At 41.5% G+C, this 13,179-nt stretch overlaps 1 protein-coding gene across 2 annotated transcripts in view; it reads right to left on the bottom strand.

The window, feature by feature from the left end:
* The window catches only part of LOC143296991 (F-box only protein 22-like), a 28,350-nt gene extending 15,666 nt beyond the window's left edge, over positions 1 to 12,684 (bottom strand). For both annotated transcript variants that reach the window (XR_013057212.1, XM_076609097.1), the window contains exons 1-4: positions 12,551 to 12,684; positions 7,025 to 7,148; positions 4,751 to 4,943; positions 25 to 166 (exon numbers count right to left, since the gene is read on the bottom strand). Coding sequence is in view for 1 of the 2 variants with exons in the window: in XM_076609097.1 (XP_076465212.1) it covers positions 25 to 166; positions 4,751 to 4,943; positions 7,025 to 7,148; positions 12,551 to 12,660 (569 nt within the window). In the remaining variant the exon portion in view is untranslated. The remainder of the gene's footprint in view (positions 1 to 24; positions 167 to 4,750; positions 4,944 to 7,024; positions 7,149 to 12,550) is intronic.
* Between the last annotated feature and the right edge of the window lie 495 nt (positions 12,685 to 13,179).

The following is a 13,179-nucleotide window of genomic DNA, read 5'->3' as shown; positions in this document are numbered from 1 at the left end:
TGGGAAAGGAAACAAAAGGCTCACTCTGTGTTCTTGAGGGTGCGGATAACGGTGCCCCGGCTCTTCTGCAAGCTGACACGTAAACCAGGATACTGCCCAAAGCACACAAGAGAGACACTGCTCCCAAAGTCTTTTTCGGTTGTGTACGACAGGTCTGAGCTAGTGCCTGAAACAGAAAGAAATCACACACATGAAAAAAAAAAAAAAAAGAAATCACAGTTTCATTCATGACCAGTGAACAAGCAGAACTGAGCTGTTTAAGACTTTTTGGAATAAAAATTTCAATCATGGTTTAATATAGAGTTAGTATTATTTGGAAATGATGATGTTACAAAAACAGATGAAATATTTGACTATATCATTCTAGTGACGAAACATTTCATTTATAAATGCAGAATAAATAAAATCAAACCATGTATAAAGTACTTCCTAAGAGACCTAAGAAACATATATAAAACCGAAAAATATATACACTCGATGGAAATGATGTCCATAGCATTTTCTAGAAAATGGTGCCCATACATAAAAATGATTGAAGGCAACGAGGAGGAGTAGAGACAACCACGAATGTAACGTTTGTTCTTTTATTTATTTTTTTTCCCTTTCATTTACTTACTTGTTTTTAACAGTGCATGTGACTTTTTTGTTTGTTTTTTCTCGGTATGAAGACAGTGTTGTGTCATTTTCCTGATTTGCAGTTTAGGTGGTGCACAGTGGCAAATATTGTTGATTCCAGATGTTGGTTTTGTATGTCCGTCTGTATGTATTAAATGTTAAACTCAAAAATAAAAAAAAAAAAAAAAAAAAAAAATTGCAATCATGTATTATGATGCCCAATAATGCTTTCATTGATTGTAAGATGTTCCATTTGGAAAGATCTTAACCGCTCAATTTTTGCTGATCAGCAACAATTCAGCGTACAAATCAAGGGTTAGTTAGTAAACGCAAAATTGGCGCTGTTTGTTTCGCTGTGTGTCGATAATGTTGAAAACGAAAGAAACACAAGAAAGAATAAAGCAGGCAATAAGAAAATTTTTAAAAAGCAATAAAATAATAAAAAAAAATTGAGAAAGAAAGTAGAGAAAGAAATAAATACAAAATAAAGGGAATTTAATCAGTTGAGTGCCTATAACTTATAGGCACTCGCCTGGTTAACTTCCCTTTATTTTCATAAGACATCAGCTAATGTCCTGCATAAAGTGTTGCCACAGTGCCTGTAAGACATCAGCTAATGTCCTGCATAAAGTGTTGCCACAGTGCCTGTAAGACATCCACAAATGTCCTGCATAAAGTGTTGCCACAGTGCCTGTAAGACATCCACAAATGTCCTGCATAGTGTTGCCACAGTGCCTGTAAGACATCAGCTAATGTCCTGCATAAAGTGTTGCCACAGTGCCTGTAAGACATCAGCTAATGTCCTGCATAAAGTGTTGCCACAGTGCCTGTAAGACATCAGCTAATGTCCTGCATAAAGTGTTGCCACAGTGCCTATAAGACAGCCACTGATGTCCTGCATAAAGTGTTGCCACAGTGCCTGTAAGACATCAGCTAATGTCCTGCATAAAGTGTTGCCACAGTGCCTATAAGACAGCCACTGATGTCCTGCATAAAGTGTTGCCACAGTGCCTATAAGACAGCCACTGATGTCCTGCATAAAGTGTTGCCACAGTGCCTGTAAGACATCAGCTAATGTCCTTCATAAAGTGTTGCCACAGTGCCTGTAAGACATCAGCTAATGTCCTGCATAAAGTGTTGCCACAGTGCCTGTAAGACATCCACAAATGTCCTGCATAGTGTTGCCACAGTGCCTGTAAGACATCAGATAATGTCCTGCATAGTGTTGCCACAGTGCCTGTAAGACATCCACAAATGTCCTGCATAAAGTGTTGCCACAGTGCCTGTAAGACATCAGCTAATGTCCTGCATAAAGTGTTGCCACAGTGCCTGTAAGACATCAGATAATGTCCTGCATAGTGTTGCCACAGTGCCTGTAAGACATCAGCTAATGTCCTGCATAAAGTGTTGCCACAGTGCCTGTAAGACATCAGATAATGTCCTGCATAGTGTTGCCACAGTGCCTGTAAGACATCAGATAATGTCCTGCATAAAGTGTTGCCACAGTGCCTGTAAGACATCAGCTAATGTCCTTCATAAAGTGTTGCCACAGTGCCTGTAAGACATCAGCTAATGTCCTGCATAAAGTGTTGCCACAGTGCCTGTAAGACATCAGCTAATGTCCTTCATAAAGTGTTGCCACAGTGCCTGTAAGACATCAGCTAATGTCCTGCATAAAGTGTTGCCACAGTGCCTGTAAGACATCAGATAATGTCCTGCATAAAGTGTTGCCACAGTGCCTGTAAAACATCAGCTAATGTCCTGCATAGTGTTGCCACAGTGCCTGTAAGACATCAGCTAATGTCCTGCATAAAGTGTTGCCACAGTGCCTGTAAAACATCAGATAATGTCCTGCATAGTGTTGCCACAGTGCCTGTAAGACATCAGCTAATGTCCTTCATAAAGTGTTGCCACAGTGCCTGTAAGACATCAGATAATGTCCTGCATAGTGTTGCCACAGTGCCTGTAAGACATCAGCTAATGTCCTTCATAAAGTGTTGCCACAGTGCCTGTAAAACATCAGATAATGTCCTGCATAGTGTTGCCACAGTGCCTGTAAGACATCAGCTAATGTCCTTCATAAAGTGTTGCCACAGTGCCTGTAAGACATCAGATAATGTCCTGCATAGTGTTGCCACAGTGCCTGTAAGACATCAGCTAATGTCCTGCATAAAGTGTTGCCACAGTGCCTGTAAGACATCAGCTAATGTCCTGCATAAAGTGTTGCCACAGTGCCTGTAAGACATCAGCTAATGTCCTGCATAAAGTGTTGCCACAGTGCCTGTAAGACATCAGCTAATGTCCTGCATAAAGTGTTGCCACAGTGCCTGTAAGACATCCACAAATGTCCTGCATAAAGTGTTGCCACAGTGCCTGTAAGACATCAGCTAATGTCCTGCATAAAGTGTTGCCACAGTGCCTGTAAGACATCAGCTAATGTCCTGCATAAAGTGTTGCCACAGTGCCTGTAAGACATCAGCTAATGTCCTGCATGTATTTTGATTTTTCCTTCACTGGAGTTTGGTACAATGAACATAAACAGGCTATGAATTGTTCATTTAATGTGTCTGCCAGCAATCGCCAGGTGGAAGATCCCATTTTCCTCAATGATTTGCTAACTGGACCACTCGGAGCGTGCATGTAAAGACTGTTTGCCTGACATGTCAAAAAGGCATTGGACACTTCGTGAAGTGATGACAGTGGTCCCAGTCAGTGGATTTACACAACTTTGAAAGCTGTGCTGATAATTATGTGTGAGTATAACCACGAGAGATGGATCGGTCTTGTCTTCTGATACGTTTGAACTGGAAGGTGGTGACAACAACAGTGACAAAACTGACAACACCTTACTCTTCCTACAGTCCATCTATGCAATAAGACATCATTTCTGAGTGAGTGACCATGACTGACAGTGAAGGTGTGGCACTTTCCAGTGATTTGAGCAGTGAGGGGGGAGAGATAGAGGAGTGGTGTAAGACAACAGGTCAAACGCCAGACAGAATTTGGGGAGGGGGCGTGGCCCCTACCTGTCACTCAACACTCATTTCACAGTGGTCAATTGCCAGGAATGGCCACCGCCAAAAATCCACTATTTTCTTGAATCCCAGGGTTGATGATAGACAGGAATCACATGGTTTTTTGACTCACTTATGTAAACAAAGTGAGTCTATGTTTTAACCCGGTGTTCGGTTGTTTGTGTGTGTGTGTGTGTGTGTGTGTGTGTGTGTCTGTGGTAAACTTTAACATTGACATTTTCTCTGCAAATACTTTGTCAGTTGACACCAAATTAGGCATAAAAATAGAAAAAAATTCAATTCTTTCCAGTCATCTTGTTTAAAACAATATTGCACCTCTGGGATGGGCACAAAAAAATAAAAAATGAAGCCTAATTATATGCAAACTGCATTTACTGTTATATTTATATTTTTTGTATTCTCTAAACTTGGCACTCTGATCTGATATTCTGACACAACAACAAGAGCAGTCATTATTATCATTTTTTGTTCAAACAGGAACTTCATTTCCAACATCCCCACCCTCCCCCAACATCCCCCCTCCCCCACCTATCATTTCCAACATCCCCACCCTCCCCCAACACCCCCCCTCCCCCACCTATCATTTCCAACATCCCCACCCTCCCCCAACACCCCCCCTCCCCCACCTATCATTTCCAACATCCCCCCCTCCCCCACCTATCATTTCCAACATCCCCCCCTTCCCCACCTATCATTTCCAACATCCCCCCCTCCCCCACCTATCATTTCCATGTGACTACTAGGATGTACAAGTGTGAGGGGACGGAGCAGCAGAGAAGAGCTACTAACTACTTACCTATGCAGTCATGACATTTCTTACCAACCATGAAATCTACACAGTGCAGATCCAGCCACTGTCATTTTCAAACCACCATCATCTCCTCCCTCCTCCTCTCACTTTCTCTATCCCCCTGCCTCTCCACTGAGGTGATGGCTGAAATCATTTCCAAGAAACAGTACCATCTACAGACTACTGAACAAATGAAAAAAAAAAAAAAAAAATCCAACAGCCACTCAAAATTAATATATAAATACAGACTCAAAGCACACTGTTCATCACACACACACACACAGATGCAGGCAAAGCAAACAGCACTTACCCACAATACCTGACGTTATACTACAGAACACTTGGCAGCCTGAAGGCAAAACGTTTTTGCAGAATTTTTTCCATTCCACACGGCAGCTGTGATCCCCATGCCTGCGTTTATGTCCAAGTTGGTGATGGCCTAACCAGTTCCAGAGGTCCATTGTCATAAAAATCACCACTGTACTGGGACGAAAGGGAATGTCCTGCCAAACACACACACACACACACATGAATCAGTCACTTGTGTCCCACTGTGTCCCTCAGGCTAGCAGAGGGGGCAACTGCTGTCCCCACTATCTGGGCCAGAAGCTGTCCTCACTAACTGGGCCAGAAGCTGTTCCCACTGTCTGGGCCAGAAGCTGTCCCCACAATGTGGACCAGAAGTTGTCCCCACTCTCTGGGCCAGAAGCTGTCTCCTCTATCTGGGCCAGAAGCTGTCCCCACTCTCTGGGGCAGAAGCTGTCCCCACTCTCTGGGCCAGAAGCTGTCCCTACTCTCTGGGCCAGAAGCTGTCCCCACTCTCTGGGCCAAGAAGTTGTCCCCACTATGTGGGCCAGAAGCTGTCCCCACTCTCTGGGCCAGAAGCTGTCCCCACTATCTGGGCCAGAAGCTGTCCCCACTCTCTGGGCCAAGAAGTTGTTCTCACTATGTGGGCCAGAAGCTGTCCCCACTCTCTGGGCCAGAAGCTGTCCCCACTCTCTGGGCCAAAAGCTGTCCCCACTATCTGGGCCAGAAGCTGTCCCCACTCTCTGGGCCAAGAAGTTGCCCCCACTATGTGGGCCAGAAGCTGTCCCCACTCTCTGGGCCAGAAGCTGTCCCCACTATGTGGGCCAGAAGCTGTCCCCTCTATCTGGGCCAGAAGCTGTCCCCACTATCTGGACCAGAAGCTGTCCTCACTATCTGGGCCAGAAGCTGTCCTCACTATCTGGACCAGAAGCTGTCCTCACTATCTGGACCAGAAGCTGTCCCCACTATCTGGACCAGAAATAGGTAACAGTGTCGAGTTTCTTGTCCAAGTTACATCCCCATTCTCTGTGTCAATACAGCTTTAGGACAGCTGGTGTTGGGATGGTCCCAGTTCCGCAGCTCCAACAATACCTCCCCACCCCCCTAAACACACATACAAGTACACACACACACACAGAGCTTTCATGAGACATAAGCACACTCACACACACACAGCTCTCATGAGACATAAGCACACACACACAGCTCTCATGAGACATAAGCACACACACACACACACACACACACTGCAGATAGAAAATAAACAATAAAAGTAAAGGCTTCAAAATAACTACATCATAAGAAATCTGAAAAAGAAAAGAAATTTATAAACAAAGACCTCAAAATAACCACATCATAAGCAATCTTCAAAAGAAGATGATAATGAAAGGCCTACAGAAGTGAGGTCTCCTGAGGTGATCGAATCAGTCAATGACCTCATTCAGTCTGACAGAAGGGTGACAGTGGATGACATTGCAAGGACTTTGGCCTGTTTGGTCCCTTGAAAGTGTTCACGAGAGGCACGAAGTTTGAAAGTGACGATGAAGTCAAAAGTGTTGTGAGCGACTGGCTGAGACATCAGTCCAAAGAGTTTTACGCTGAGGGAATACGGAAGCTTGTGCACAGATGGGAAAAGTGTGTGACAGTGCTGGGAGACTACGTTGAAAAAAAAAAAAAAAAAGTAACCTTCTATCTGTATTAGAAGTCCTTATACCGAAAAATTCACCTTATTTATTGAATGACCCTCGTAGTTTTAGAACATTCAAATGCTGCATATTGCATTTAAAATTGTAGTATCACATGCGATCATTTTTTTCCCCCCATAGCTTCATTGTTTTCCATTCTCTTGAAAACTTGAATAGTGTATTTTGTTCAGGTCGTGATATGTGTAGGCTGCCAACATATGATGCAAGAAGCAGCGACAACTGTGATGTCCATCAATTTTTCAACAATGAAGTGTTTGCTATTGCATGCAACGCTTTAATTCAAAATTGTGTCCGTAACATATCCAAGATCAGAAAAAAGTACATGAGAAAATCTATCGCAGCATTTTAATTTTCAGTGATTTCGGCATTCTGAACAGGGAAGTTCAGAAACACAGACTGTGAAACTTGCCAAAAATAATAAGAAAAGAAAAGATAAATTCATATAAATAAAGTATAGACTTCAAAATAATCACATATCATATGTGAAATTTTAAAATGAAAAAAAAAAAAAAAAAGAAGAAAGAAAGAAATATATAAATAAAAGAAAAGAAATATAATTGAAAAACACAGACCTCAAAATAACGCTGTACATGTTGGAGAACAACGAGGCCAGACCCATCTTCAAAGAACTGCCAGCTGTACTGTCGCCGTCGTTGTAGGCACATCTGTGCCTCGCTCCTCCAAAGCTGGCACACACTGCACACACACACACACACACACACACACACATACATACAGAGGCACACACTTGTGCGCACACACACACACACACAGTGACACACACACACACACACACACACACACACAAAGAGCCACAAAGAAACACACACACACACACACACAAACACACACACACTTATCAGGGTGGAGAAAGCATATTTTGATTAATCCACCCAAACATGAAACTATCCTGGACAATCGGATGGGCAGGTATAACCGTATATCAAGCATAAAATTCAGTTCACCAACATGTCATGTGCTATACATCAGACCAAAAACGAGTCAACACATTATTATCCTAACTTTTCTTCTTCTGGGCTGGGTTGCATGAGCATTCTTAGCAGCACAAAGTAAGAGTAAGAGTGTTCCAAATTCTATGAATAAAAGCTTGGACCTGAGAAAATTCTTCATGCTCTGCTAACTTTATGCTGCTAAGATCACTCAGACAACCCTGGCCCTGGTTCCTAAATATTCCCAATTACCCATTATCATGTGGCATTATTTATATTATTATTATCATTATTATTATATTAGTTATATACTATCAAGTCTTATTCATATTTAGGTTAACCCCATGAATGCTGAACCTAGGCGAAATAACATCAGTGTGGCGTGAGTCTGAAGTGCAGTGTAACTTGTTTGTATGCTTTTCAACAATTGAACAGATTTTAGTTCACTGATCAAAGGCAATATGTTGTTCCGAGAGGAAGACATCCAAGTAATAAATGGTGACTGATAATGATATCCTGACCTGTAATTCCAATCTTATCTCAGTGAGGCAAAAGCCCTTCACCACAAGTGTACTCGTCAGTGACAGTTAAGGGGTCAAAAGTCCCATGGCTCTGGCAGCCATCAGGGTAGTCAGTATCAGTATCAGTAGCTCATGGAGGCGTCACTGCGTTCGGGCAAATCCATATACGCTACACCACATCTGCCAAGCAGATGCCTGACCAGCAGCGTAACCCAACGCACTTAGAAAAAAAAAAGATAATAATAAATAAATAAATAAAATAAATGAAAATATATTTCTTTAAGCTAATAATAATAATAAATAATTAAAAATAAATGTATTTTTTTCTTTTTAAAAGAAAGATAATAATAATAATAATAATAATAAAATAATAATAAGTAAATAAATAATAGATAAATACATAAAAAGGAACTACTACTACTACTAATAATATTTATATGTGTGTGTGTGTGGGTAGTCATTTCACAGACACTGTATCTAGGACTCCGTTGCACAGACTGTAGGGCCCAATTCCCAACTTCCACCTTTTTAACCTTCCCTGCACGTGTGTGTGTGTGTGTATGTGTGAATGTGTGTCTTTTTTTTTTTTTTTGGTTTTTTGTTGTTGTTTTTTTTATACATCTATTTGCTTATTTATCATCATTGTTGTCTTTTTTATTTATTTATTTATTTTATTTATTTATCTATTTATTTATTTTATTTTCATTATCATTATTATTACTCATTTATTTCTTGTTTAATTATATTATTATTAATTATTTATTTATTTATTTATTTTATTTTATTTTATTTTCTCAAGGCCTGACAAAGCGCGCTGGGTTACGCTGCTGGTCAGACATCTGCTTGGCAGATGTGGTGAAGCGTATATGGATTTGTCCGAATGCAGTGACGCCTCCTTGAGCTACTGAAAGTGAAACTGAAACTAACCTTCCCTGACCAAACTTAGGTACCCATTCACTGCTGGGTCGACGGGTGCAATAGCCAAGTGGTTAAAGCATTGGACTGTCAATCTGAGGGTCCCGGGTTCAAATCACGGTGACGGCGCCTGGTGGGTAAAGGGTGGAGATTTTTACGATCTCCCAGGTCAACATATGTGCAGACCTGCTAGTGCCTGAACCCCCTTCGTGTGTATATGCAAGCAGAAGATCAAATATGCACGTTAAAGATCCTGTAATCCATGTCATCGTTCGGTGGGTTACAGAAACAAGAACATACCCAGCATGCACACCCCCAAAAACGGAGTATGGCTGCCTACATGGCGAGGTAAAAACGGTCATGCACGTAAAAGCCCACTCGTGTGCATACGAGTGAACGCAGAAGAAGAAGAAGAAACTGCTGGGTCAAGCAAGGGGGATCAGAGTAATGTGTTTTTGTCGAGGACATAACAGCACATTTATGAAAACATGGCTTGAAGCTGTACCCTGATCATTAGTGAACTCTGGATCAGAAGTCCACACCTTGGGGAAGTTAGTTCATGTATTTTGGGTTCCCTGTTAGATATGTGATCAGGTTTCAAGTAATCATAAACAACTACATAGTTTTGCACAAATTTTGTTTAATTTCATCGCACGAGCAAAAGACTGAATGACAGATTCATTATTAGCATTAAAATAAACCCAGTAATTCAGACATCTGTGTTGGGAAAGTTAGTTTGGGTAACTTGGATTCCACATTATGCACGTTACAAGTTTCATATTATCATAAATAAAATAAATGGTTTATTGCATGACTTTGTTTAGTTTTATTGCATGGGGTAATGACCGCATAATAGTTTCATTATCAGCACGATGAGAGACCAAATAATTTATCATCCATGTTGAAGTTATTATTGGGTATTTTGGGTTCCATGTTACATGTCCCCCCCACCCCCCTGCTGCACCCCCTTCCCCCTCCCCCTACCTGCCAGCAAGTCCATCCACCCCCACTTTTTTTCTTCTTTTTTCCCCCACTGGCCAGAAACTGTTAGAATAGGTTAAGACCTACTTCAGAGCATTAGAAAACCCTCAAAACCTGCTGCAAAGTCAGCCATCTACTGATCTAGGACGAGGAAGATCATGGATGGGGCGAGCAGAAGACACAATCCAGCTAGTATGCCGACTACAAGACCTGAAAGAAACAAAAGAATGGAAGGAAAACCCCCCAAACCTGTTACCTATTCAACATAGCCATTTCACCCACTCTAGAAAGATATTGTCGGGAATGACCAGAGGGCAAAACATGCAGAAGTTAAGCTACTCATAGAAGAAAACAGTAAAAAAGAGGACATCATCATATACACAGATGGCTCAGTCATCAAAGACCAATCCGGCTGGGGATTCACTGTGAAACAAAATGGAAAAACAATTTGGGAAGAGAATACTGCCTACAAAATCACAACCTCCAGACTAATTATGGAAGCTGAAGCTGTGACACATGCTCTCCAGTGGCTATCATATTTCCATATATATGCTTGAAAACCAACATGCCATGATTCTAACGGACTCAATGAAACTCATACAGAAAACTGAAAGTGGAATGGGAAGCCCAGAGTGGCATGAGGCAATGCGCGATATGCACAACTTTCAGATTAAAAAACTTACATGGTTATACTGCCCGGGACACGCAGATGTTAAGGGAAATGAGCGAGCTGACAGACTTGCTGGTAACGCAACAACAATGAGCGACCTACATCTAGGAAAATTGGAAATCCTCAGAAAGTCAAAGAATATAAAAAAAACAGGTACAAGGCCATTACACCATCAAGTTGATCAACTGCCTCAAAGAAATAAAGGAAGAGAGAGGGAGCCGCCATAAGTCTAGCATGAAAGGTAGAGCACGATGCTTTGCAAATCAAACAAATATTGGCATTTCCAAACCAACACTGCACATTTTTTTTTCAAAACGGAACAGAGTCTCTGTAGACTTTTCCAATACAACAGACTGAGCAACATGGTAGACGAGATCAGAGATCTTTTCCCAACCCTCTTGTGGCCAATCTGTGACAACCTGTGTGTGTATGTGTGTGTGTGTGTGTGTGTGTGCACGCGAGTGTGTAAGTGTACACATGAGTCAGGAGAGCTCTGTGCATGTGCGTGTATGTGTGTGCGTACATGTGTGTGTGTGTAGAGGATGAGGTATGTGTGTGTATACTGTATGCATGTCTGTACTGTGGGAGCAACGGAATATTGCAACGTGCAGGTGTGCATATATATATATATATATATATATATATATATATATATATATATATATATAATGTATGTGCATGTGTGTTGGGAGCAAAAGAATATTGGAACATGCAGGTGTGCATACATATATTTGTATGTGTGTGTGTTGGAGGGGGTGGGGGGTGGGGGGTGGGGATATGGGCATATGTGTGTGTGTGTGTGTGTGTGTGTGTGTGTGTGTGTGTGTGTGTGTGTGTGTGTGCTGTGGAAGCTGTGATACGTAGCCTAGGAATGAGTGTGTGGAGGAGGTTGGGGAGATGGGGGTGAGTGCAGTGTAATTTGGGAGATGGTGTGTGTGTGTGTGTGTGTGTGTGTGTGTGTGTGTGTGTGTGTGTGTGTGTGAGGGCTCATGTCCGTTTATGTGTATTTATTTGTGCTTTCCTATCTGTGAAACTGCATGTCTGTTGCATATCTGTTATGCATATGTGTGTGTGTGTGTGTGTGTGTGTGTGTGTGTGTGTGTGCCTGTGTGAATGTGTGTCTGCATGTTTTAGATTTATTTGCTTATTTGCTTATTTATCATCATTATTATGTTTTTATTTTATTTTCATTTATTACTATTATTATTATTATTACTATCATCATCATCATTATCATCAATATCATCTTTTTTTTCTTTCTCAAGGCCTGACTAAGCGCATTGGGTTACACTGCTGGTCAGGCATCTGCTTGGCAGATGTGGTGTAGCGTATAAGGATTTGTCCAAATGCAGTGACACCTCCTTGAGCTACTGATACTGATACTTTCCACTGGTAAGCAGTGTCGTTGAAGGCTGGGGCTGTGCCAGTTGGATGTATTCCCCGGGACCGCTATGGCAGCCGGATTGGCCAAGCTGGTGATGCGAACACACCAGTGGACTGCGGCCATCTCTCCTATCAGTTAATACCACAACCTCCCACAACACGATAGTTTTCATCAACATACTGATGTTGGTCATCTAGCGGAAGAAGAAAAGGTTGCAAAGTCACTCACATAAAGTAAACACTCCCAACCAAAACCCAGTTATCTGCACAAAGGCACACGTTGTTTCCCTCTCCAAACATTTTGCACTAACTCTAAATACCTTCAGATAAATCCTTTTTGTTGTTGAAAGTAATCCACTATTTTGTCCACAGATACCTCAACTGAAATTTATACCATTCAAATCTCTCTTAGTAATCTATGTTAAATTATCAACATACAAAGCACTGAAGAATAACATTTGGTTAAATAAGACTTCATACTCTCAAGCTTTATGAGTCAGTCCTAAATAAAGGTATGATTTCATGTTTCACTGTAATAATATTTTGCAGAAATTGTAAACGAAGCCTGCTGCACATAGTTCCAATGGGCATTGTCACAGTTTGTGACGAACAGCGCGGAAACTGAAAAGCCGAACGCCAAGACTAAACATAAACATACCTTTCAACAAAAGAACCAACCTTGCAACAGTGCACAATGATTTTGCAGGCAGCAATCTGAACAGTGCCTTTACAACCGGAGGCAGCGTCAAAGGATTTGGTGCAGTTTCGCTCGCCATTCCTGCTGCCATGTTTTTCCTCTGTTCAATTTACTTGGTTCCACTCCACAATACAAAGAAGAGACAGGAAGCTCGAACACATCAGCGTAACGCGTTTCCGGTTAGTTGCGGGGAATGTAAGCAACATCTCTCTACACTTTTGAGTGAAAGATAGAGCATCGATCTGCGTTGAGACGCAATGATCGATTAAAAGATGGTCACTCGCCAATTTTTTTTTTTTTACCCATTTCTGACAATACTGATATGAACAGAATAAAGCAAGACGGGTGAAATAACTTTTGTTTGTTTTAATTTTTTTTTAAGTTGTTTTTTTAAGTGCTCGTCAAATCAAAGATATATAAATTTTATACCTTTTGGCGTTAGGGAAACTATGCTGGAATAAATTCGGACCTCGCTGAAGCAGACTGGGATGAACTACTCTCCAACAAATCGGTCAAAGAAACTTGGAAAACCATCAATTAAGGAAGAGATCCAGAAAGCGCTGTGGAGAAGCACATCCCGACAGTGATGACATCCGGAAGAACAACCAAT

Source organism: Babylonia areolata, chromosome 22 (assembly GCF_041734735.1).
Source record: "Babylonia areolata isolate BAREFJ2019XMU chromosome 22, ASM4173473v1, whole genome shotgun sequence".
Lineage (NCBI taxonomy): Eukaryota > Metazoa > Mollusca > Gastropoda > Neogastropoda > Buccinidae > Babylonia > Babylonia areolata.
Note: the sequence above shows the minus strand (reverse complement) of the source record. Positions and strands in the feature narration are given on the sequence as shown.